The 25,508-nt window shown below is 46.0% G+C and overlaps 1 protein-coding gene, 1 long non-coding RNA gene and 6 other non-coding genes across 8 annotated transcripts in view; 7 read left to right on the forward strand and 1 right to left on the reverse strand.

The window, feature by feature from the left end:
• The first annotated feature begins 2,584 nt into the window (after positions 1-2,584).
• On the forward strand, positions 2,585-5,855 carry LOC146982544 (uncharacterized). Its single transcript, XR_015036343.1, has 4 exons — positions 2,585-2,624; positions 4,122-4,172; positions 4,580-4,630; positions 5,579-5,855. It is a non-coding gene; the product is annotated as an uncharacterized LOC146982544 (long non-coding RNA).
• LOC146982545 (small nucleolar RNA SNORD88) lies at positions 3,423-3,514 on the forward strand. The gene has a single exon (XR_015036497.1). It is a non-coding gene; the product is annotated as a small nucleolar RNA SNORD88 (small nucleolar RNA).
• LOC146982546 (small nucleolar RNA SNORD88) lies at positions 3,951-4,042 on the forward strand. The gene has a single exon (XR_015036496.1). It is a non-coding gene; the product is annotated as a small nucleolar RNA SNORD88 (small nucleolar RNA).
• On the forward strand, positions 4,417-4,508 carry LOC146982547 (small nucleolar RNA SNORD88). The gene has a single exon (XR_015036498.1). It is a non-coding gene; the product is annotated as a small nucleolar RNA SNORD88 (small nucleolar RNA).
• Positions 4,895-4,986, forward strand: LOC146982548 (small nucleolar RNA SNORD88). Its single transcript, XR_015036494.1, has one exon. It is a non-coding gene; the product is annotated as a small nucleolar RNA SNORD88 (small nucleolar RNA).
• Positions 5,411-5,502, forward strand: LOC146982549 (small nucleolar RNA SNORD88). The gene has a single exon (XR_015036499.1). It is a non-coding gene; the product is annotated as a small nucleolar RNA SNORD88 (small nucleolar RNA).
• LOC146982550 (small nucleolar RNA SNORD88) lies at positions 5,670-5,761 on the forward strand. The gene has a single exon (XR_015036500.1). It is a non-coding gene; the product is annotated as a small nucleolar RNA SNORD88 (small nucleolar RNA).
• Positions 5,856-11,396: 5,541 nt separating the features above from the next.
• shank1 (SH3 and multiple ankyrin repeat domains 1) overlaps positions 11,397-25,508 on the reverse strand; it is an 88,476-nt gene continuing 74,364 nt past the window's right edge. The window contains exons 23-26 of the mRNA XM_085783581.1: positions 24,405-24,528; positions 19,415-23,012; positions 16,022-16,918; positions 11,397-11,946 (exon numbers count right to left, since the gene is read on the reverse strand). Of these exons, the coding sequence (XP_085639707.1) occupies positions 11,859-11,946; positions 16,022-16,918; positions 19,415-23,012; positions 24,405-24,528 (4,707 nt within the window). The 3' untranslated portion in view covers positions 11,397-11,858. The remainder of the gene's footprint in view (positions 11,947-16,021; positions 16,919-19,414; positions 23,013-24,404; positions 24,529-25,508) is intronic.

The raw sequence follows: 25,508 nt of genomic DNA on the forward strand, positions 1-25,508 counted from the left end.
TTTGCACACGTCTACATGAGTCACATTATACCTGAGAAACCCAGACCAGACACCAGTGTGTGTGTGTGTGTGTGTGTGTGTGTGTATGTGTGTTAATGGGCCTGTTTACTAGTGTTTTACAAAGCAGCATGACCAGATAAGGAAACTTCGTCCCTCTGTGTTCGTCCCCAAACCCCCACAACATTTCCCTCAGGATAGTTTGGTGCAGGCCTGTCTCCACAGCTGGAAGGCACATCCGGTGTGTGTGTGTGTGTGTGTGTGTGTGTGTGTTTGCATGTGCATGTGTGTGTGTGTTTAAGCAGAGCTGCTTTGAAGACAGAGAGAGGCCCCTGCAGAAGAGGATTTACTCATACTCACTCACTTACAGTACGCTGCTGGGTGACATAAGACCTCGTGTTATGCCGGACTCGCAGCGAGACGTCGTCCTGTCAGGACTTGTTAAAGGTTGCTCCACTCACACCGACTCAAACAAACCTGCTCTTAGCAAACTGTAACTGTACCTTAGTCATCTTCTTAGTAATCACACGTTGAGACGCAGGGAGGCATCAGATCATGACGAGCTCCTGTAATTAAAGACATAACAGAGACAGAGGATGTCAACAGGAGTGTGAGTGACACACACACACAGGATTTTATCCAACAAACTGAGACGCCTGAGTGTTTTAGTGAGTTTACAATTCATATTTAAGCCCCATTCTTATTGAAGTTGTGTATATAAGTTTCAAGAAGCATCTCAAACTCAAACTAGAGGAAATATAAAGCCTAAGTGTTAAAATAATGATAATAATAATAATAATATTTGATAATAAATAGAGCAAAACAACCCCTGATCTGTACGAGGGAGATCAGTGCTTTAATCTGTTTCAAGTTGAATATCTGAGTTTTATTTTTGAAAGTTTTACTGTAACTTTTTTTTTTTTTTTTACATGACATTTGCTATAAAAGTGTTTACACTCAGTGCTCTATATCAATATCCGGCTGTACATGAACTAATACTCTCATCTGTTTCCAGTGGGATGGGGATGTTACAGTAACTCATTGATCTGTTTATGGATCAATACTTATAGATAAATAAAGGGACTTACGGAAACTGCTGACTTCAGTCTTGATGACTTCACCATCACTGACTCAGACTCAACTTGATTAATTTGGTTGTTTCCATCAGAGTATTATAACCTCAGTTCTACTCTGTCCCCTGGTGGCAACAGTTTGACACTACAACTTTATTATAAAAAAATATATATATATATTATTTCTAAGAATTAAACCAGATATATTACACTGCTATTAATTATTAATTGTGACAACTAATGGGCAGATATACTCATAAATTAACAGATATCCTGAAAAGTTAATGTGTGTGTGTGTTCTGTAAAGCTTGTGTTTAGAAAAGTCAGTGATTTTGTTCTGTAAAAACTTTAAATCAGTAAAAATCAGCCTGTTGTTGTTATAGTTTTTCCCTCTGTGGTGTCTGAATGTCTGCATGTCCATTCATATGATTCATAATCACGTGCTCTTCCCTCTAGCGGCCGCAGAGTGAAACTGCAGCTGTTTAACATCTGTAGTTCCGCATAGTGACCAGCAGAGGGCGCTGTCACATCAACCACATGTTAAACATATCACCAATGTGGCAGAAATGTTTGAGGGGGAAAATTAGGCTATTAAAATATAGTATATCAGAGTATTATACATATATTTTGAAGAAAAAAAAAACACAAAACACAAAAAAACTAAACTGTAACTGTAAAAGTGAAAGATATGCCTGATAACTCACTAGTTGCCACCTTACAGTCTATGGTTTCCACAAAATAATTTTTATTTTCCCATATAATGATGCATCTCTTGTGATTTTGGATTTTTGTAACTCCTACTTTTTGTCTGTTATATACTAGGCTATGATGGAAGTTAGCATATAGCTAAATCTGGTGCAACCATCTTTTCATTTGTTGTAAATGTCATTTTTCTTGTAAAATATTTCTGCTTATTTTTACGCACAAGGAGGCAATCCTTAACCTGATTATGTGCCCCTCGTCTACCGTCAATATAACGTCGAAATAAAAAATATGTGGGCATAACTTATTTCTGGCATTTTTTGTATCGCCCTGCACCTTGAACAACTTAATGTGCCTACAAACCAAACCGCCATTTTCTCAAAAAGCCTGTTTTGTGTTACATCTGTTGACACAGTTAAGCCTGTTACCCGTCTGCAGACACACAAGTTGTGAGATGCTTCACCATTAATACCGACACGTTGATATTTTATACGGTTAACTGAAGAGATTTCAATGGATGTGTGGAGAAAGTGAACCTTACCTTGTATCTTTACCTTCAGACTTAACGTTTGGCAAAGTGATGAGTTATTAAACACCAACAAAACATATAAATCCTACATAAAACTGTGATATAAAAATATTTGTTAATGTAACAAGGCGGTTTAATGTTAAACAAATTTAAGGGGCAGATTTACTTTACACCACCGCCCTGCTCCACCAGGATGATCCACCAGGTGGCGGTGAGACTCTTCAGGTCGCCACCACCGATGTTCATGACAGGAAGAGGAAGACGAAGCCTCTGCAGCCAGTCGGTTGCTCTCCTCAGTCGCTGCAACATCGCAGCTAAAAAGGGTAAGAAAACTTTATATATTACGTTAAAGTGAGGTTTAGTTTTGTGATAAGATTTATTTTGATTAATATAGTTCTGTAGTGAAGGTTTATTCACAGTCAAACCACCGATTTTCTGTTAATCTGACACCGGTAACACGTCGCTTCTGCTGCCAAGATTTTAAACTCAGAATCTGTGTTTAACTTTGATTTACTGGTAGTTTAAAGAATTGCAGCTTTATATAAAAAACTGGCTGGATTATAGAGTCATAAACCGACCTTATTGGACATATAATAAGCCGGATTTAACATAATGTCATGTAGCTGCGACTCAAAACGTGTGGCCTGTTTAAAACGCTGCTGATCTCTGGTATCTAACACGGTGAAGTGAAAAATACTGATTTCTGAAATTGGTTTGCTTATTGTCTTTTATTATTATTGCATATAGTCCAAATCTACAGTAGCATGAGTCAGCCTGGTGGGTAGATCAGCACCGTGGGCCTCCTGGTCTCCACGTGGTTAGCATGGAGGCTAACGGTGTGCAGAAAGGCAACAGAAAAACCATTAATAGATGATCAATTAATAGCTGAAGTGCATGTTTTAGCCATTTTAAAGGTTTGCATAGGTGATAAATGAACTAATTGCCTCCCCCTTTGTGATAAATGTGCTGTAATGAGGTGTGACTCATGAATACTCACGAGCTGGAGTAAAGCAGCACGTTTTCCTGTCTGACAGTGCAGTCTCTAACTTTGATAAGATGTTTTTGGGAGCTACTAGTGCTTTTTATTTAATGTGCATAAATCAAATTACTGTGTGTGTGTCCTTCTCCCCTGATGACCTGCACTGGGCTCTGAGTCTGGATGGAGACGAACGTGCATCTTTGGCCCTGACAAGCCAACGTTTCTGAGGAGAAAATGAAAGTGATGACACTAAAAGTTATGATCATGAAAACACAGGAATAACACGTTTTATTTTTCTCCTTTCAGGTCCCTCAGCTCCACCTCCAGACCTCCACTGGGCTCAGAGAAGCAGGTAAAAATCGATTATTTCTCTGTCTTATTATATAAATACTCACTCTTCCACCAACATAAACTATGATTTTATTAATGATACATGTGCTGTAATGAGGTGTGACTCATGAATACTCACGAGTTGGAGTAAAGCAGCACGTTTTACTGTCTGACAGTGCAGTCTCTGACTTAGTAAGATGTTTTTGGGAGCTACTGTAACGCAGTGCTTTTTATTTAATGTGTATAAATCAAATTACTGTGGATAAGCCGGTGCATATTCTCATTTGTCCAGGTCATAGTATTTCAATTTTAAAAAAAAATGACTGTGGATGTGTGTGTCCTTCTCCCCTGATGACCTGCACTGGGCTCTGAGTCTGGATGGAGACAAACGTGCATCTTTGGCCCTGACAAGCCAACGTTTCTGAGGAGAAAAAATTAAAATGAAGTGATGCCAGTGAAGTTATGATCATGAAAACACAGGAATAACACGTTTTTATTTTTCTCCTTTCAGGTCCTGCAGCTCCGCCTGCAGACCAGACCTCCACTGGGCTCAGAAAACAAGGTAAAAAGCAGCTATTTCTCTGTTTTATTATATAAATACTCACTTTTCCACCAACAGAAACTATGATTTTAATAGTGATACATGTGCTGTAATGAGGTGTGACTCGTGAATACTCACGAGTTGGAGTAAAGCAGCACATTTTCCTGCTCTAACTTTAATAAGATGTTTTTGGGTGCTACTGTAACACAGTGCTTTTTATTTAATGTGCATAAATCAAATTACTGTGAATATGTATGTGTGTGTCCTTCTCCCCTGATGACCTGCACTGGGCTCTGAGTCTGGATGGAGACGAACGTGCATCTTTGGCCCTGACAAGCCAACGTTTCTGAGGAGAAAATGAAATAATGACACTTCAGTTATGATCATGAAAACACAGGAATAACACGTTTTTATTTTTCTCCTTTCAGGTCCCTCGGCTCCACGTCGACACCAGACTTCTCCTGGGCTCAGAGAAGCAGGTAAAAAGCGATTATCTCTCTGTCTCGTAATACCGGTACTCACTTTTCCACCAACATAAACTATGATTTTAATAGTGATAAATGTGCTGTAATGAGGTGTGACTCATGAATACTCACGAGTTGGAGTAAAGCAGCACATTTTACTGTCTTGACAGTGCAGTCTCTAACTTTAATAAGATGTTTTTGGGAGCTACTGTAACGCAGTGCTTTTTTTAAAAAATGTGCAGAAATCAAATTACTGTGAATATGTATGTGTGTGTGAGATCTCTCCCCTGATGACCTGCACTGGGCTCTGAGTCTGGATGGAGACGAACGTGCATCTTTGGCCCTGACAAGCCAACGTTTCTGAGGAGAAAATGAAAATAAAAGAGATGACACTAAAGTTATGATCATGAAAACACAGGAATAACACGTTTAATTTTTCTCCTTTCAGGTCCCTCGGCTCCACGTCGACACCAGACCTCCACTGGGCTCAGAAAATAAGGTGAAAAGCGATTATTTCTATGTGTTTCATTATATAAATGCTCAAATTTCCACCAATAGTGGAAGAAACTGTGATTATATCAGTGATAAATGTGCTGTAATGAGGTGTGAGCACTAGAGGGCAATGAATCCCCACGAGTTGGAGTAAAGCAGCACATGTTACTGTCTGACAGTGCAGTCTCTAACTTTAATAAGATGTTTATTAAAGTGTGTCTGGGAGCTACTGTAACACAGTGCCTTTATTGGATGTGCATAAATCAAATTACTGTGGATGTGTGTGTGTGTGTGTGTGTGAGATCTCTCCCCTGATGACCTGCACTGGGCTCTGAGTCTGGATGGAGACGAACGTGCATCTTTGGCCCTGACAAGCCAACGTTTCTGAGGAGATGAACAAACTAAAGTGACGACAATCAAACAAACATGAGACCTGAAACGACACTAACGCTTGTGTTTCACTTTTTTCAGGTCCTGTAATCGAGGAAACGTCTCCTGGACTGGACATAAATAAGGTTTGTGTTATAATTTAACATTTTCAACTTTATAAAAAAAAGATGCTTGTTTCTTGTGATGTCTTGCACTGGGCTCAGACATAATCTATGGCGACAGAAGTGCAGCTCGGCCCGTGACAAGGCCGAGTCTGAGGAGATTAAAAAAAAACAATAAAACATTTGTTTTAACGTCGTAGGATAAAGAAGTTTCTGTAACGAGTCGTTAGTTTGACGTCTGTTCTCCTGTGTTTCAGGTACGGTTCCTCTGACGTCTTCACCCTCCATGTGAAGTCTTTTTCTGACGTTGTTGTACTATGTTTTTTTATTCTAAAGTGAATATTATCGTGTATTTTCTCTAAAATAAAACTCTTCATCCTGATTTTTTTGTTTTGTCACTTTTCTTCTAATATATTGATTGAAAAATTGTGCACCACTGAGTGTGTTGGTTCGATTAGATATAAATAAACTGACCAGATGATGGACAGTATTTACAGATCAGCTTGAGTCACTGTCACAATTTCTAATTTTCAGGTTTTGCTCTATGAGCAACATTAGTCACATCCTGGATTATATCAAGCCTATAAATACATGTATTGTGTATACACGGTAAATTAGCTGTCTGGATAAAACAAAATACATGTAAATATAAAGACTAAACAGCTTGATTTAATATTCAGCAAATTGCTAAACACCAAATGTAGTTATTAAAGGGGACACAACATATTTTGAAAAGTACACATTGCATATTTGATATAAGTATTAGTACAGTATATTTGTGTACAGAGAATACTGCACTGTTAAACCTGTGACCTAATGAAGTAATAAACTACAGTAGCTGTTCATTGTTTCATCAGGAGCCCGTACAGACGGCAGCTCATATCAATACTTAAACGATCAGAAGAATTTAGATTTATGAAACAGGTGAATTGATTTGTTGTTATTCAAATTCACATAACCTTTATTTAAACTCGGAGATATACTGAGGTCAGGAGCAACCTCATTTACAATATAGCCGACATGACAAACTGACAACTATTATTTGGAGTATTAACGACTGTGGTGTAATAAATAGCTGCCGTTGCTCTTTTTTTATTAACCAACATTTCGTACTTATCTTGTGTTGGTTTTCTGCTACCATCTATGGTGTTATAGGGTCAGTTTTGACCCGTGTTTTAAATCAGCTGTAAAATACACTATAAACTTCTTTCTTTTTCATCCAATTTGTTTTTCTTCTCTTGGTTACATTGTCAGGCTTCCTTATCCATGAAAATATTGGTTTTGGTGTGGGCCCCTGGGCATTTTTTGTCAGTAGTATACCCCTTGGCTTCAATGTAACCTTCCTCTTGTCAGCTTTCCGCTACCATTTATGGTGTTAGGGTCGGTTTTGACCTGAGTCTTAAACCAGCTGTAAAACACACTAAAACAATTATTTATCATCCCATTTGTTTCTCTCTCTCTTTGTTGTTTTGCACGTATGATTTCAGTTTTAATGCTCATTATTGTTCTTATTGTTATAACCGGGTCAAAATTGACCCTATATCATAATTTTAACCAGAGCATTTTAGAATAAAAACATTTTAAAAAGTCAAAAAGCCTTGATGCTGTAAACAGATTTATGTGGTGGTTTAATGCATTTAAAACCTGAAAATGGGTCACTGGTGACCCGAACACAAGATGAAGGTTAAGTTTTCCAAGAAAGTGTAAGAAATTCTTACACTTTAATAGTTTTGATTATGTACTTTGTTTACATTGAGGGGACTGTGAGAAGCTGTCCTGTTAATAAAGTTGACTTTGAACATAGAAATCACCAAACATCAATCGGTCGTTTGTTTCTGTATCTTTATTATAATTCTAACAATTTATTATCTCTTAAAACATTTGAAATTCATATATGATTATATGAATGTGTGTATATGCATTACCACATATACATATATATTCTGTAAGTTTACCTTTCATCAGTTCATATTCTCGTTTTTTTCTTTTTTTTTAAAAGATCTCTTAAAAGGAAAAGAAATGCTTTCTATAGAGTCGGACCGATTCCCTCTGTCTGATCCTGACGTTTGTGTCCTGACGTCACCACGACAACTACTGAACGCAAAGAGAGGATTTAAGAAAAATCTAAACAAAAACAAAACACCAGTTTCTCACCAACGAGAGCATCAGCAGCATCATCATCATCATCATCATCATCATCATCATCATATCAGCGAGAGATGTTTTCAAAACGTCTTATCCAAAGTTATAAGTCGGCCCTGTTTACACTGGCAGACTGAGGGTTGAACTAATAACCTGTGATGGAGGAGGAGGAGGAGCTCATTCACCTTTACAGAAACTTCCCCTTTGTTTGAAACCTTGTAAAGGGGAAGTGCACAAACAAACTAACATTTAAAAAAAGCAACAGAAGAATAAGAAGAAGAAGAGTCACAGCTGCTAATGGAAACAGGGCCTTTGCATAATATGCTGGTAATAAACAATGAGCAGTGAGCGACACTGGCACGAGGCAGCAGCGACTGCAGAAGGTGCTTTGTACAGAGGATGGAGGAGGAGGAAGAGGGGGGAGAAGGGGGGAGGAAGGGGGGAGTTGAGATGCAGAGAACAGGTCAAACTGTATAGAAAGCAGAACAGTTAAATAAATACATGGTACCTTTTCATGTTAAACATTATTTGGAAGACAGAGATTCTTTAGAACTTTTGAGACTTTTTTTGTTGTTGTTTTTTTCCTTTTTTTTTTTAACATCTTAAACCATAATTAGATCAGACCATTAATCTCATCGTCCTTATTGTCAATTCTCCCCACGTGAACCCTTAAGTCCCTCGACCACCAGCAGCAGCAGCAGCAACAACGACAACGACAACAACAACGAGAAGAAGAACAACAACCACACAACTGTCACTGTAACGACCTCTCTTCATTCACATTTATTACCTGTGTGTGTGTGAGTGAAAACTTAATTTATCTTTTTTTTGCAAAAATAGACTGAGGGTCGAGAGGAGAGGACATGATATGTTGGAGGACTCGAACAGCAGCAGGAGAGGTGAAGTGTTGTTCAAGGTAGAGAGGTCATGACTGAGAGAGAGAGAGAGAGAGAGAGAGAGACAGAGAGAAAGAGAGAGAGAGAGCCCTTATATTAGATCTCAGCGATGGCGAGAGAAGCAGGACCGAGGTTATGATGAGAAAGCTGATGAAGAAAGGAAAATTAATAATAATAGGACACAGAAAACAAAGGAAAACTGTGTGTGATTATCATTAAAAGGGCGTGTTTAAAGGGATAGTTGAACATTTTGGCAAATTGGCCCATTGCCATAATCCCTATAGTCATAGCAGTAGGTTCGTTACCTTTAATTGTTGGTGCAAGCTATTTTTAGAACGGCGGAGCAGAGCTGTGAGCTGCTCAGAGCTACGCTACGGAGGCTCATGGGATTTCTTGGTTTCTCTCATCAAACTCATCAAATACACAATCCAACAACTCCACAACGCTCTCGTGGACAAGTCGTGACCTGCACATTCACCACGCTATGAGATAATAACAGAAAGTTATGAGACAGAGTTGTTTTAGAGGTAAAAGCAAATGAATGTGCATCAGCGTAAACGAATCTCCGTCTCATAACGTTCTGTTATTATCTCATAGTGTGGTGAATGTGCAGGTCACAACTTGTCCACCAGAGCGTTTTGGAGTTGTTGGATTGTGTATTTGATGAGTTTGATGAGGGGCAACCAAGAAATCCCATTAGCGTCCGTAGCTCTGAGCAGCTCATGGCTCTGCTCCGCCGTTCTAAAAATAGCTTGCACCGACAATTAAAGGTAACGAACCTACTGCTATGACTATAGCGATTATGGCAATGGGCCAATTTGCCAAAATGTGCAACTGTCCCTTTAAAAGCTGTGTGTGTTTGTGTGTGTCAGGGGGGCATCCCCGCAGTAACAGCTGCTACATTTATTTTCAGCATCTGCATCGTGTGAAGCGGCAGCTCAGAGTTAAAGGAGAAAGAGAAAGAAACTGAGATTAAAAAGCTTCACAGACGACGAAGGAGGAAACAAACTGATGGAAAAATGTGCTTCACATTTAAGTATTACATCACTTCCTGTCGAGGGGGAACAGCTGCACCGAATAATCTTTCTTCAAAAATACCTCCATCATATTATATATAGATCTCTATATTATTATATATATATATGTATTTAAATATATATCTCCAGCAGGATTGTGTTCATCTTCTTCAGCTCCACAGGCACAAACAAACCGTCTCATTAATAATAACAACAGTAAGGACGATGAGAGTAACGATGAGTAGTAACAATAAATCTCTTCGTTTCAGTATCAGAGTTTCCAGTTTTTCCCATTTAAAGTTTAAAAATTGTAAGAACAATCATAGTATTAAAATTCGATATAAGCGTTTCTCTCAGTTGGATCCCCCTCCCACCCTCCCCTCCCCCAAAATCGGCCGCTCGCTGCTCGTTTTTCCTCCTGGTTCTGGTTCGAGAGAGAGCGTAGGTGGGTGGGCAGGTGGGGGAGGAAGGGAGGAGCAGGGGGGGATTGGGTGGGAAAGAGCAAGAGAAATGGCAGTTTTTCCTCTTCCCCTCCCCCTCTCCTTTCCAGTCTCCCTCGGACCTCGCAGCAGCAGGAGGTCTGGGTGGTAGTGGGGCGGCGGCGGGACAGGACAGGACGGGACTCCTGGTGGACGCTGAGGAAGGAAGTCTGTGAACCCGATAAATTAAAATCCTCGCTGTCGTCGTCGCCGCCTCGTGTCCCGTCACAGTCCGTCTCCTCTGGCGTCGATACATCTCCAAACATATAGTGTGTCTTTATATAAGGTGTCCCATAAACTCTAACACAAACACAGGGAAGTGCTTGTGTGTGTGTGTGTTTGTGTGTGTGTTTGCATGCAGGCATGTACAGCTCTGAAAAAAATGAAGAGACCGCTTCAAAACGATCAGTTCCTCTGGTTTTACTATTCATAGCTATGTGTTTGAGTAAAATGAACACTTTCGTTTCATTCTATAACCTACTGACACAATTTCTATCAAATTGGAAATAAAAATAGTGTCATTTAGAGCATTTATTTGCAGAAAATGGCAACAGGTCAAAATAACATTTCAGGTTATTAATTATTATTAATTTCAGACCTCGTATAATGCAAAGAAAACAAGTTCATATTCATTTTAAAACAACACAACACTGCTTTTTAAACTCAGGAAGAGTTTAGAAATCAACATTGGTGGAATAATCCCAATTTTTAATCGCAGCAGTGTTTTTTTATTTTTTATTTATAATCTTTCTTCCTCATTAAATATGATTTGGAGTGGTCTCTTTATTTTTTCCAGAGCTGTATAGTCGTATCTCAGGTGCCTGTGTGTGTGTGTGTGTGTGTGTGTGTGTGTGTGTGTGTGTGTGTGTGTATCAGTGTGTTGTGTATCTTTCTGTTCTTGTGGGAGTTTTTTTATGTTGTCGGTCTGGGCACTTATTTATTTTTGCTACAAATTGTGTGATACAGTGACCAGTCTGTAAATGTGTCGTTATAAGACTTAAACATGATAAAGAGCTAAAGAGAAACTCGTCACATCCTGACGACAGGACGCTGCCGCCGTGACGACCGAGCCCTACATGACCAGTGGTGAGGTAAGAAGAACAAGACGCAGACCAATCGCAGCGAGCCACCTGCATCATCGTCACATGACCGACCGACCGACCGACCGACCTGGACCTTCTTGCGCCTTCGTCACCTCTGAGAGACGTGGAAGCTGTCGACATCTCACACACACGCACTCAAATGCACGCACGCACACACGCACACTCCTCAGACACACACTCTCCAGGGAGGGGCCGTCTTTGATTGCACTATATAACAACATGGCTGCTCGCTCCTTTATGTCTCCTCTAAACATCTGCTGCAGCCACAGTGTCTCATATGAAGGGGTGTTTGTGTTTGTGTTTGTGTGGCCATGCATCCATGTGTGTGTGTATGTGTGTATAATGTGTGTGTGTGTGTGTGTGTGTGTGTGTGTGCAGAACCAGCCGGTGTCTTTATGGATCGTCAGCCCTTTATTTTCCACTCGTCCTCCTCTCTCTCTCGCGCTTTCTCTCTCTCTCTGTGAAATCTGTTCCCTCCTCATTTGTCGTGTGAATCGGCCGTGGACAGCAGCAGTTGTGTCTTCCTCCCTCATTGACTCCAACCCCTCCTTCCTTCCTTCCTTCTTTCCTTCCTTCCTTCCTTCCTTCCTCCTCTCTCTCGTTCTCGTCGCTGTGTTTGCAGGCTCAGCTCCGGCTCCCGTCGTCCCTCCTCCTCTCGCTCTGTCCGTCCCGAGGAGAGAGAACAGAGATGGGAAACGGGCTGCTGGACAGCCTGAGGACGAAAAACACAGGACACGTGTGATGTTTAGTGTTTTTCGTTTCGTCGTTGGTTGTGTGATTTGTGCTTTTTTGAAAATGGAGAGACTCTGATTCCAGCTCCAAGTTGAAAGAACAGTAGATTAGAAAATATTAAACTGTGAATCAAACAAAACCTTCATTCATGTTTTCTATGTCTCTGACAACACAGGCGTCACAGACAGAAAAAGGAACAACTGGTGAACAAATGCGTGACAACTCTGCAACACACAATTGTTTGTTAAACCCTTCACCTAAAAATGGACATTTGGACATATTTTGTTATTATGGCTAAAAAATGCCCCATGTCTGATGTCTGAATGCTTTGCCCCCTTTTTCCAGCGGTATTTAAACTAGCAAATTTTTAACATCTGGTAAATGATTATTGCACATGGTATGGGAGTATTAGCAGTTTAAATAAATAAAAACACAGGGGTTTAGTGAGGAAGAATACTGTTATTGCACATGAAGTTTTGATTTGACATTTGAAATGGGAACATTTACATGTTGAGAATCAATTATAGTAATTTAGTCTGAGTCTAGGGCTCTGGGTTTACAAAAAAACAGTGCAAAAGTGAACTCTATTCACAGGCGAAAAAGTGCAAAAACCAAATATATACAAAAGGTGAAAACACACACACTCTCTCTCACATTATTTTTCTCAAAGAAACACCACAGGATCACACTATGTCTCTTCTGCTCTGTATCTCTATCTGTAGCTCTCTGTCAGCGTTAGGAATTTTCTGATTGGACAAATTATGACGTAGTTACGGTAATAATACTCCATAGCGTCATATGTTAAAGCAGAAGTAAGTGGTCCGGTCGTTTTCGCTAATGCTGCGTTCCAGGCAGGCTTTTGAAATCGTAAATTACAGCTTCAAGTCACAACTTACGACTTTCCATTTCCGTTCCAGGCAACCCACTCGTGTTTTTCCGACCTGTTGCCTGTGAAAGTCACTATAACGGCCACTCGTAACTTCCGACCGGTGAACTCGTACCAGATCGAACTGGTACGACTTCACGGTCGGAAAAATACGAGTTTCCTTGAACGCACCATAACAGTCCTCGTCCCTACGTCGCCACATTCACGGCGTCCCTTGGCTGCACACACAGCCCTGCATGCCGTTCTCTCTCCTCATTGGATAAAAACTGTAGGATACGAGAAATGTTTTCTCCTCGACTCAGAGCAGAGCAGAGGGACTGAGAGACCCGTGTTTCAGTCCAAACACTCTATGTAAGTGATTGTTGTCGGAAGATATAACTATTTAAGACTTATATAACACAAATATATCACTTACTTCTGCTTTAAGGGCTAAAGTCCTGTATTATTAAAAGTGATATTTCCATGTGTTGTGTGATCATAAAGCAGCTCTAGGTTCTGTATTAATACTGTGAAAGCACCAAAGGCTCAGTCCACAGAGAAATGCACACAGCCTGTATTCAGAAACTGAGCCTTAAAACCAGCCGTCAGGACTTCCTGTCACTTTGTGATGTCACAATGAACATAACCAGGATTTTGTGTGTTTAATCACACAGGATTTAGTTTCTCTGTGTGTTTGACCTTAACTCATTTTATTAAATTAGTTCACTCAGAAAACCAATTAGCCAATCAGAAGACAGACTCGGAGCTTCCTCTCTTCTGATTGGCTCAATGACTTGTCACTGCAGCTCGTGAGCGAAGCGTGAGGGAGGAGATGTAAAACTACACAGATGGTTTTTGCCTCTTAAAAACCACAAATATATCTTGTTAAGGATCAAAACTTCAGAGGAGAAGATTTAAATATCTACCAGGAAATCCAGTGGATGATAAAGTAGAATAAATGTTGCCGTTACTTTATCTTGTGCCTCGTGTGCAGCTGCAGCTCGACTCCCAAGTGAGGAGTCGACGCAGCATTTAGACAAATGAGCGAGGGCGGGGTTAATGAAGGTCACAGAGAGAGAGAGCGGCGATGAAACGTTTGGCCAAAGACCCTTGAAAAAGTCCACAGTTTGGCTCATGTGATAGTTAATTACTGGAGTTTCTATCAGTATCAGTGTCAGTGTCGCGCTCGTCTGGTAATTGGTCCCTAAATCACAATTAAAATTACCCCATTGTGTTAGCGAGGAGATTAGAGGAAGCTGGGATCTTAAATACCAAATTATATCCTTTACTACAGAAAACAGAAGAAATTAGAGTCGACGCTGCGCAGAGCGATTAAAAACAAACATAACAAACAGCTTAATAAAGTTCTTTTAGATTCAATAAGTGGATTCAAACTGGAATCAGACGCTTGCGAAACCAAAAGTTTTATAGCCTCTGTAGAAGATGATGAAGATGAAGCTGCTCTTCTTCATCTTCTGCTGCTGATAATGGAGCTGATGTTTTATGAGCCACAGGAAATGTGTATAAATATCACAGAGGTGAGACGACAAGTTGATATTGTTATTATTAATCCTGTGTTTAAAGTGCTTCGGCTCTGTGTGTCTCTCTGCAGTCACAGTGTGAACTAACCTCAGGTGTTTACACAGATGTCTCAAGTTCACCTTCACCTGTCAGCAACTCTTCAAGGCCACAACTTTCATTACACTCAACTTATAAAATAACTAAACACAAACTTTGATCGGAGAGACCAACTGCTACCAGACTTATATATTTCTGAACTCCTCTATGAGAGTTCAATATGCTCTTTTATTTGATCTAAAACTGAAGCCATAGAATCTACATGAGCCCATAACGTATATCATTTTAAACCCAGCTCCTCGTAGGAATACGACCTAATTTATATCTAATTTATTAGTCTAACTTGGACTGACATAAAGTAAACTGTTTAACTGCTTTGATCCAGTATATTTTTCTTGTATTTTTTATTTAAAGAGGAACTATGCTAGATTTTTACTTTAATTAAACAGCTTTGGAGTAATTGTCATGGTTAGATAAATGACTTGTAACTTGTTCCAGGGAGAATGGAGGCTCTCTGTCTTCCACCTAGCGTCTCTTTGCCGAAAAACCGACCTTGCAAGATCAGAGCCTCCGACCCGCTGTCCCAGCTCTCGTCTGTGCAGCACCGCACACAAACGCAGCCCGTAATCTCTTGTTTATGACAGATAAGACTACACAAATATACACATCGTAACGTGTATTAATATATAACGTTATCCACCACTCCATGGATTGATTTCTCGTCGGCTTCATTGAAAACAAATGCACATGGCCGGGAGGAGGGTTAGCAAAACAGTGGAAAAGAGACCAGACTTGCATAGTTCCTCTTTAAATGAGACACCACTATTTAATTGGCACAAGAGTTTTAGATTTCAAAACTAGGGCTGACCTTCTTGTGCAACTGGGTCGGGGTCATCATCGAAGTAATAACTGGTCCGTCCAGACTTCAAATGTCCAGGACCAACTCCTCAGAGATCATTCAGCCTCTCTACACATGTGTAATATAGTGAATATATATATACACACATGTTTATATACACGGTTGCCCATAAAGTTGGAATAATTTAGTTTTCAGGCACATTCCTCTTGTTATTCCTATTATAAAGTTTAATTGTGGTTTAATTCTCAAGTTTTGAGAAGATATACATTTTATCTATCAATAATAAATGACATTGTCACAATCATTTCATGAAAAGAGGTAAAAAAAAAAATATTCCAACTTTATGGGCAACTTGTACATATTGCATTATTGTAAGTAAAAAAAAAAATTGAATATTGCAGCATTTCTGATTCTGATACAAAGTGGTGGCCTTCTTATGGAAAACTAAAGTAAAAATACAAAATAAAAGCTTCAGTTCAAAAACAGATATCAAAATACTATGAAGTGTTATTGATCCTGACGTTTGTATGCAGAGTGTTTGCACTGGTGCATTTTAGACGTGTGCTGGTGAAAAGTTTTAAACAAGTTAAGTTGGAGAGAAATGTATGCGGCCAATTGTAAAAAGTCCAAATAATGGAGAGACGGTCGTGCCAGGAAACATTCAGCGACCATCTGCGCCGATTGTTCTGTTGCAACGTTTTCTAATTCAGTGAATTATCTGCGGCGGTGAACCGTGCAGTCGTCGTAGCCTACCTGTCCATCACGCTCCTCAGGGCCCGCTCGATGTTCATGCGGTGACCGACGCGCGTCACGCCCAGGTCCAGGTAATCTTCCTTGGTGAGGGAGGGCAGGTGGGTGCCGTCGATCTCGTTGTCGAGGAAACGCTCCCTGTGCTCGCCCAGGTTCAGGTATCCCAGCCAGTCGGCGACGTCGTACTTGGTCCAGTAGGGCAGCGGCTTGGAGGCAAACGGCTTGGTGGGGGACGGCGGCGGCAGATGGGGGTAACTCAGGCAGGTGGGCGGGGGAAGAGGATGCAGCGGCGGAGAGGACGTCCCGGACAGGAAGTGCGTCGGAGAGAGGGACCGTGAGACGACCAAGGTGGAGTTGGGAGGAGGCGGAGCGCCGGAGGGGGCGAAGAGCGGAGGAGACGGGGAGAAGTAAGGGTCGCCGAGAGGGTTCCCGGGCGACGGCGGGGTGATCGAACCCCGCAGGTCGTAGAGGGCGCTGTAGAGGGGCGTCGTGGGGAGCAGCGGGAGCGACGACGGCCGCGGCGGCCCCAGCTTGGGTCTCTCTGACGGGGAGATGAGGGGGCTGGGGGCTCGCCGCCGCTGGAGGATGTGGGACTCGGCCTTACGGGACTCGCGACTGGGGATGAACTGGAATTCAAGGGCTTTGGTCCGGTAGACGGGTCTGTGTTTGGGGGAGGTGGGGTAAGGGGAGTAGGTCGTCGGGGACAACGGGGAGTGAGACCGCGGAGGCTGAGGAGCGGCGGCGGCGGACGGCTGAGGAGACGAGGGCCGCCCCCAGTTGGGGTACTGGGAGGCCGGCGTCGGGGACGGAGACAACGACGGCTGGGAGAGCGAGATCGGAGACGGGGACTGGGATCGAGCCGAGGGCGGGCTCAGGGCCGAGGCCGAGTCTTCTGAGAATCTGCGGACAGAGACAGAGAGAGAGACGTTGGTACCGACAGAGATCAGGACACAAAGGCCGTCTTTACACTACAAGGTTCAAGTGGTCCAATTCCGATGTTTTCCTCTCAAGTGGCAACAGATCGGATCCTTTGCTCCAGTTGTGATGTTGGCGTTTTTTCTCACCTACTCTCTTACACATCGCTGCGGACACTTTGTAAAATTCTTTATCCTCTATGTCAGTGGTTCTCAAACCTTTTTACATCAAGGACCCCTATATTATTGTTTTAGTCAATGTACATTCAAATTAGGGTCAATGGCATGAATTTTTGGAAGTACTAGAAAAATTTCTGGGAAAACGTGGTACAATTTCTTCAAAAACGTTTTAACATTTCTAGAAAAAAAGTGGCAAAAATTCTAGAAAAAGGGGTAAGATTTCTTTAAAAAAATGAATAAAAAAAAGGTTGGGTCTGGAGTTTTGTGCCCAAAAATAAACATTAGACCTATACAAATGAAATCCGTCTTAATCATCACCTATGGGCTTCTAGTCCTGTGTGGTGGGGGCTGTGTCTGCACTGCAGCCCCCCTCCCCCTGCCTGTATTTTGGTCTTTTGCACCGACACTGGTAACAAGTATGTGGGCCGTTGTAGTGAGCTAGCTCGATGCTAACTTCGGCTAGCGCTAGCGGTTAGCATCCGCCGCTAACACCCGCTTCTTAGTTCACCACAACGGCATAAAAACATACACGGAGGCTCCCGGTGTTGGTCGGCCCACAGCTCCAACGGTTCTTTCAGACTGTATTTCCTTTCCTTTGCGGTCCTGACAACTGCTGCTGTCAGGGGCAGGAGGCTACACAGCTCAGCCCGAGAGGAGGGGCTGAGTTTCAATGTTTTGTTTACAAACTGCAACTGCAGTCTAAACAGACAGATCGGGATAACGTTATTCCCCAGCAATGCCAGTCGTAGGCTACGTCGTCAATAATGCGTAGATAGCGTTGATGACAGTATTTCCCTGCAGCTGCCAGCTCTTTTCCTCTTCCTATGCATGGGGGTCATTCGCGCAAAAAAAGCAGGTGTAAATGCAGATATCAGATATGGGTCATTCCAATAGAAAAAATATGGATATAGGCAACAAATCGGAATTGGGCATAAACGCCTGTAGTGAAAAGACAGCCAAAGAGATGCACAGAGGGACACGTGGTCCAGTCAACTCGACAATGATAGTTCAGCTTTTTTGAAGTGGGGCTGTATGAGGTACAAATGGCCAAGGACTGCCTGTGTCTCCGTGCAGCAGGATGCGCCGGTGTTTCTCAGTGGGGGGGGGGGGGGGGGTCAGAGACCTTTCTTCTGCAGATATTATACTTAAGGGCCATTTGTAACTCATACAACCCCACTTTAAAAAAAAAGCTGAACTATCCCTTTAACATGTTTCCTCTTTTCTTTCTCTGTCACAAATTTTAAAGCAGTTTTCAAAGTTTTTATTGAAAGAAGAAAAAAAAAAAAAAAGAAGTGTGTAAGTGTCTCCGTTACCTGTGTCTGCTTCTGAGAGAAACACATGAAAGAAGCCAGAGAAATAAAAGAGAGTTTTACACAGTGTCGACACAGAAACAAGACATAGAAACAGACGGTTTGTGTCACAGACATGAATCATGGGAGGTGGACGATGATGTCACAACAGGTGGACGATTGGACGATGACATCACAGCAGGTCATAGATATCCACAAGTTTCTGAACGTCATCTATGGGCAAACCCGGAAGCCGGTTTTGCCGGTTTGGTGGAATTGTACGGTTAAGTTTCCATGGTTTTCAGTCGTTGTCATAGTTGCGGTAAATGTCAATTTGTGTGATATCCACTGTTAAAAGCTGGTGTGATGATCCATGCGTTTTACAGATTTTCATTGGAAGAAAAAAAAAAAAAAAATCCATGCATTTACCGCGACTACTGAAACCATGGAAACGTAAACATAACATTCCACCGGAAGGGCAAAACCGGTAAACAGGCTACGTTTTTGACGTTCGGAAAAAGGTGGATATAAACTGACTAGATGCCGCGTTCTGCTTCTCAGCGTACGTCAATAACGCCGCCATCTTGGTCCGGGGGTTCTGACCATAGACATAATAAACGTCTGACCAGCAGTCAGACCCGGTCAGACCCTTGTAGAACAAATTTCAGTGTATTTATGCATGTGGGTGTGTGTCTGAGTATCTATGTTTAATACATAAAATAAAAATTATTAAAAAAAATTCAAAAAATGTTTTTTGTTGTTGTATCATAAATATATGTCTGACATTTATAATAAACCAAACGGCTTGAAAATCGGTTGAATATTCGGTGAGTTATGGCGATTTTAATGGCTGATAGACCTCTGCCTCTGTTGACTAGTGCAGTAAGTAGACACGGCTTCCCCCGGACCAAGATGGCGGCTGCGTTGACGTATTCCACTCAATAGAGTTGCCTAGGAACGCGGCGTCTAGTCAGTATGTATATCTATGACATGACAGCAGGTGAGGTCGTTACCTGTGTCTGCCCAGCGGCCGCTGGCTGCTCCAGCTGTCTTTGCTCCGCTGCTGCAGTTTGCTGCTCAGCTCGTTGATGATGCTCGGCTTCATGCTGGAGGCCGGGGGGTAGATCTTCTTGCCCTCCAGCAGCGACGCCGACTGGTCGCCGCCGCCGTCGCCCCAGAGCGGCTTCATCTCCGGCGTGCGCGGCCGGTCGAAGTACGGCGAAGTGGGACGTCCCAGATTCTGCATGTCCCTCATCCCGTACCCGTCCTGGCCGCCGTCGTCGTCGTCCCCCATCCCCTCCTCGCCGTCGTCGTCGTCCTGCTCGTCCCTGCGGCGGTGGTAGGACGCCGGCGCCGTGCTGGTCTGTCGGTGAAGGTCCCCGGCGCGACCCCCGTCCCTGAACCGGTTGGCCTTCGGGTAGGTGGACGCCGCCGCCGTGGCGTTCTGCATCTCAAACGTTTGTCCGTCCAGGTAGCTCATGTACGACTCCAGGAAGTCCCCCGCCCGGTCCGAGTCGCCCGCCACGCCGCTGCCGCCGCCCAGCCGTCCTCTCTCGCCGCGGTCCAGCCGGTCGCCTCGGACGCCGCTCAGAGCCAAGATGGAGTCCAGGTGGTGGTCGCTGCTGCTGCGGCTGTCCAGCTCCTCGATCCCGGAGTCGACCACCGTCTCCTGCGACTCTCCTTTCTTGGTGGCGGGCGGCGGGCGGTGGTGCTCCCCCGTCCGGCGAGCGATGGCGGCGGCGGCGGACGATGATGTCGTGTGCGTGGCGTGCGTTCGCTCCTGGTAGAGCTGAGTGGAGGTGCTTGTTGTGGTGGCAGCAGCGGTGGTTGTAGCGGCACAGCTAGCGGTCGTGGCTTGGGAGGCGACACCCCGATGTGGAGCTGAGGTGGCGGTGGACGAGGGCGCCGGCGGTCCGCCGCGGTACGCCGGCGGGGGCGCCACCGTGTGCGGGGGCGGCGTGGGAGAGGAGCGGCCGGGGGCGTGAGTGCTGTTGTACAGGTGGTGCGGGTGCGACATGGCGAAGGGTCGGTGGTGGTAGGATCCGGGAGGCGGCGGCGGCGAGACGGACGGGGGCGGAGGCGGTCCCGCTGTCGAGGTCGGCTGCAGCGTGGACGGCGAGGACGGCGGCGGCGGGTTGGGCGAGGTCTGGGAGGGGGAGGGGGCCGACTGAGTCAGGTTCGCCACCTCACTGTCGTAGGACGTGAGGCTGGAGGCGGTGGAGTCGCCGGCCTGAGGCGACGGCAGCGGCGTGTGCGTAGGAAACCCGCCGCCAAACGGCTCCTTTAGGGGCGGCGGAGGCGGCGGCGGCGGCGGTGGCGGAGGAGGGGGAGGGGGCGGCGGCGGCGGAACCTGCTGTTGGCGGGAGGCGAGGTTGTTCTGGTGGAGCATCCCGTGATGATGCGCGTACGCCGACATCGCCCCGATCCCCCGGTCGAAGCTGTTGGCGAACTCCAGCGGCGGCGGGAGCGGGTCGGCGTAGACGAACTCGTCGTCTGCGTCGACCGAGGGCGCCGGCGGCGGCAGCACCATCAGGCCGGACCCACCGCTCCCGCCCCCCGTCTGCTGCTGCTGATGATGATGCTGCTGCTGGGCGCCGGTGGCCGGCGGCGAGGGCGGCGTGAGGGACAGGATGTAGGCGTCGGCTTGACTCTCCATCCTGAGGAACGACGGCCTCCGTGGCGGCTGCTGCGCGGCGCTGTCGGCCGCCGCCGCCGCCGCCTGCTCCGCCCGCCTCATGTAACCCTCCCGCTCTTTGTCTCGCTCTCTCTCCCGCGACAGCTCCCGCTCCCGCTCGCGCTCCCTCGACCTCTCGCGCTCGCGCTCCTTGTAGCTCGGCTGGTACGGCTGCGACTGGTAGTGATGCGTGTGGACCGTCTTGTCCTCGGAGAAGCGAACCCTCAGCCCCTCCCTCGCCCCGCCGCCTTCCCGCTCCCTCTCTCCGCCGCCGCCGCCGCCATCCTCGCCCCACCCGCTCCCGCTCCCGCCGCCGACCCCCCGGAGGATCCTGGGCGACGGCGGCCGGCCGACGGTGGGCGTGGTGGCGGCCAGAGAAGAAGACGTGACCAGGTAGGAGGAGCTGGAGGACAGCGCTGCCGCCACTGCGGACGACGACGACACGGGCTGAGAGGCGGCGGCGACGCTGGCGGACGAGGGAAACACCACGCTGGACATCTGGCGGGTGAAGTGATGCTCGCCGCCTCTCCTCAGCCGGGTGTCGTCCCGCAGCGCTCGCTCCCGGGCGGCGAGGGCGAGGCCGAGCGGCGACGTGGGGTCGAGGGCTTTTCCCGTCAGCGGGTGGATGAAGGTGGTCGTGGCGGCGGCGGCGGCTGCCTGGCGACCTGCTGCCGTGTACAAGTCGGTGGGAACGGACTTGGGCTGGTAGTCGAGGGCGGAGGACGAGTACTCGGGGAGGCCGAAGGCGGGCGGCATGCTGCGCGTGTGGTGGATGAAGGTGTCGGCGGAGAACATTCCCTCGTCGATGGACTTGGACGGACGCAGCCGCGACGACGCGCTCTCCGCCTGCGTGCTGAGCTGCTGCTGCGACGCCTGCGTCCTCGTCACGCCGTCGCCGATACTCACGTCCTCCTCGGCGGACATGAACAAGGACGCGCTCTTCCTGCGCGCTTCGTGGAAACGCTCCCGGTCCCGGCGAGCCGCGCCGACAATCGCCGCTCCGAACTGGCTGGTGAAGTCCAGGTTCTCCTGGGCGCGGATGGAAGGCAGGATGGACGGCGGCGGCGGCGCCGGGATCGAGGGCGGCGCCGGAGGCTGCGGCGCGGGCGTGGACGGCGGCGGACCGTGCGGCGTTTTGCCGTCGTCTCCCTCCCCCGGCGCCGGAGCGTCGGCCTCCACGCTGCTGCCCTGGCTGCTGCGCCCGCTGCTGCTGGTCGACGGCGCCTTGACGATGATGGTGGGGATGGGGATCGAACTCTTCTCCACCGAGCCTTTGCCGCCGAGCGTCCCCTGGCCGGCGCGCAGGTCCTCCACCTTCGACTGCTTCACCAGCGGGCCCTTCCCTCGCCGGGCGCCTTTGGGCCCGCCCGCTCCGCCGCCGGCGCCTGCGCTGCGGTCTGCTCGCTGCGTTTGGCTCTGGGCCGTCTGCTGTTGCTGCGGCATCACCGTGGCGATGCTGGAGGGAGGGACGGCGGTGCTGTAGCCTCGCCTCAGACCCGCCGCCTTCGCCGACGCCGCTGCACCACCACCACCAGCTCCGACGCCGGCGGCCTCCCCGGTGTAGGCGACCTTCCGCGAGGCAGTCCTGCTCTGAGCGGTGTGGGCGGCTGCGTGCGCGTACGAGGTCGCGGCGTCGGCAGCGGCAGCAGCGGCGGCGGCGGCAGCACCACCCGCCCTTTCCCTGCCGCCGTGCGTGAAGTGCACGGACTGCGAGTACGGCTGGTAGTGCGCCGAGGTGGACGTGGACTGGGACACGGAGACAGACGGCTGCTGCGACGACTTGGCCCTCCAGCCCAGCGGCGGCGCCGAGGAGAACGGAGGGTCCGGCGGCGCGGTGGTGGGAGGAGGCGGGATGTCGTCCGGCCCGGGCACCGACAGGCTGCGAGCAAACTTCATGGTCGGAGGATGAAGGAACTGCTTCTCCTCCTCGGGCACTCCTACAGGAAAAGCATTCACAAAACGGAGAAGAAGGAGAAAGAAAACAAACGAGGATGAAACGCGTCCGTCCAAGTACAGATGGTGCAGATGGAGAGGAGTGAGAGTAAAGAGGCAGATGAACAGGAGAATAAGAGCGCGGAGGAAATGGAGCCAGAAAAAAAAAAGAAAAAAAAGGAAAGCTGAGGGTAAAATATGAGAGTGTCTGTCTGAATCTGCCTGCCCATCGACCTGCCAGCGAGTCTGTCCTCCGTTCTCATGTCTGTTCGTATGAAGAGTTAGAGATTCACGTTCTGCAACAAACACTGGACGCTGGCAGCTCTGGGTTTTTAATGGTCACCAGAGTCAGTGTTGAAAGGGATAGTTCAACATTTTGGCAAATTGGCCCATTGCCATAATCCCTATAGTTTTAGCAGTAGGTTTGTTACCTTTAATTGTCGGTGCAAGCTGTTTTTAGAACAGCAGAGCAGAGCCGTGAGCTGCTCAGAGCTACGCTACGGAGGCTCATGGGATTTCTTGGTTTCCCTCATCAAACTCATCAAATACACAATCCAACAACTCCAAAACGCTCTGGTGGACAAGTTGTGACCTGCACATTCACCACGCTATGAGATAATAACGGAACGTTACGAGACGGAGTTGTTTTAGAGGAAAATTCATGCAAAACCGCTGATGTGCATTACCGTTGAGGACAGTTTTTCATCAAGCAGTCTCTGCATTTGGCTTGAAAAACAACTCTGTAGCGTGGTGAATATGCAGGTCACAACTTGTCCACCAGAGCGTTGTGGAGTTGTTGGATTGTGTATTTGATGAGTTTGATGAGGGAAACCAAGAAATCCCATGAGCCTCCGTAGCGTAGCTCTGAGCAGCTCACGGCTCTGCTCCGCCGTTCTAAAAACAGCTTGCACCGACAATTAAAGGTAACAAACCTACTGCTAAAACTATAGGGATTATGGCAATGGGCCAATTTGCCAAAAATGTTGAACTATCCCTTTAAGGGGAGAGTTAGCAAAGCCTCAGTGAGCAACACAGCAGAAAATAAGCCATCAGAATAAAACAAGGAGATTAGTGGCGCTGCTGCGTAGAGGAGATAGCGGCAGGGTGAGAATCAGACGACAGTACAGTAACAGGTATAATAATAATAATAATATAATAATAATAATAATAATAATAATAATAATAATAATAATAATAATACGCTACAGATACGGCGCAGCAGGGTGCAGCACATTTTGTCCACAGACAAGACACCGTTGGCCAAACAGACAAACAAGGTCAGCACAGTGTAAAGACCTCCACCGGTCCAGAGGACAGACAGACAGGCGGACAGTTGGGGGGGACGGAGCGAGGGGGGCGGGGGGGTTGGGCAGACAGGAATAAACAGACAGCCTCACCGATGGACTTCTGCCGCAGCATACCGTGCGGTGGGCCGTGACCTGAGATGAACTGTCCGCGGTCGTAGCCAAGGCCCAACCCGGAGGTCATCATCCCCATCCCGGACTGATCCCCGTAATTCGCCTGGAAATGAAAAAAAACAAAAAAAACACGGAGAAACTGTAAAACACATGCACACTGCAGGAAGTGACGGAGACTCAGGAGCTGGTTTCAGTGGATCTCTTACCAAATCTTTTATTCGCATTCAGTGTTTTATCGGTCTCTGAATACTTTTCTCTTAATAATAAAAATAAAAAGATGGCCGATGTAAACAGATGAGTCATTTTTGAAGGTGTTTTAATTAATGTGTTTGCCTCTAATGCAACAGAGACAAAGGGGAGTTGGCCTTGAACTGGATCCGAACCCCGGCCACTGCGATAAGGACTAATGGTGCGTTCAACTTAAAGGGATAGTTAAACATTTTGGCAAACTAGCCTATCACCATAATTCCTAGAGTCATACTGTAGCAGTAGATTCATTGCCCTTTAATTATCGGTGCATGTTGTTTTGAGATCAGCGGGGCAGAGATGTGAGCTGCTCAGTGAACACAATGGAGGTGAATGGTACAGGTTGCCTGTCCCTCATCAAATACAGAATCCAACAACTCCACAACGCTCTGGTGGACAAGTTGTGACCTGCACATTCACCACGCTATGAGATAATGTGCTGCATGTGTAAATCAATGCTAATGCTAAAAATATCACTCACTGCAGGTTCAAATAAGTCAAAGTGACATATTTGCTGGTGCAGGACTTCACTTCTTCACTTTTTAACATTTTAAAGTCATCATACTAAACCGAAGACGCCGGTACAATGAGTATCAACTTCCTGTTGCACATTCTGCTCTGTGATCTCTGCAGTGTGTCTGCAGTCAGAGTCTCGAGGCTCTGGATTAATCTGCCCAATGAAGTCAGGTTGGTTCACTTTGAAACCTTTTGATCTCATTATTCTGATCTTATTGCTGCTTTTGTCAAACAATTTTCTGGCACATATTTTAGAAAAGTGGTTTATAAGTTCAGGTTATCATTGTTTTTATCTTTTTTTATTAAAATACTTAAAAAAAG

Source organism: Trachurus japonicus, chromosome 8, assembly GCF_045865225.1.
Source record: "Trachurus japonicus isolate A0001 chromosome 8, Traja_1.0".
Lineage (NCBI taxonomy): Eukaryota > Metazoa > Chordata > Actinopteri > Carangiformes > Carangidae > Trachurus > Trachurus japonicus.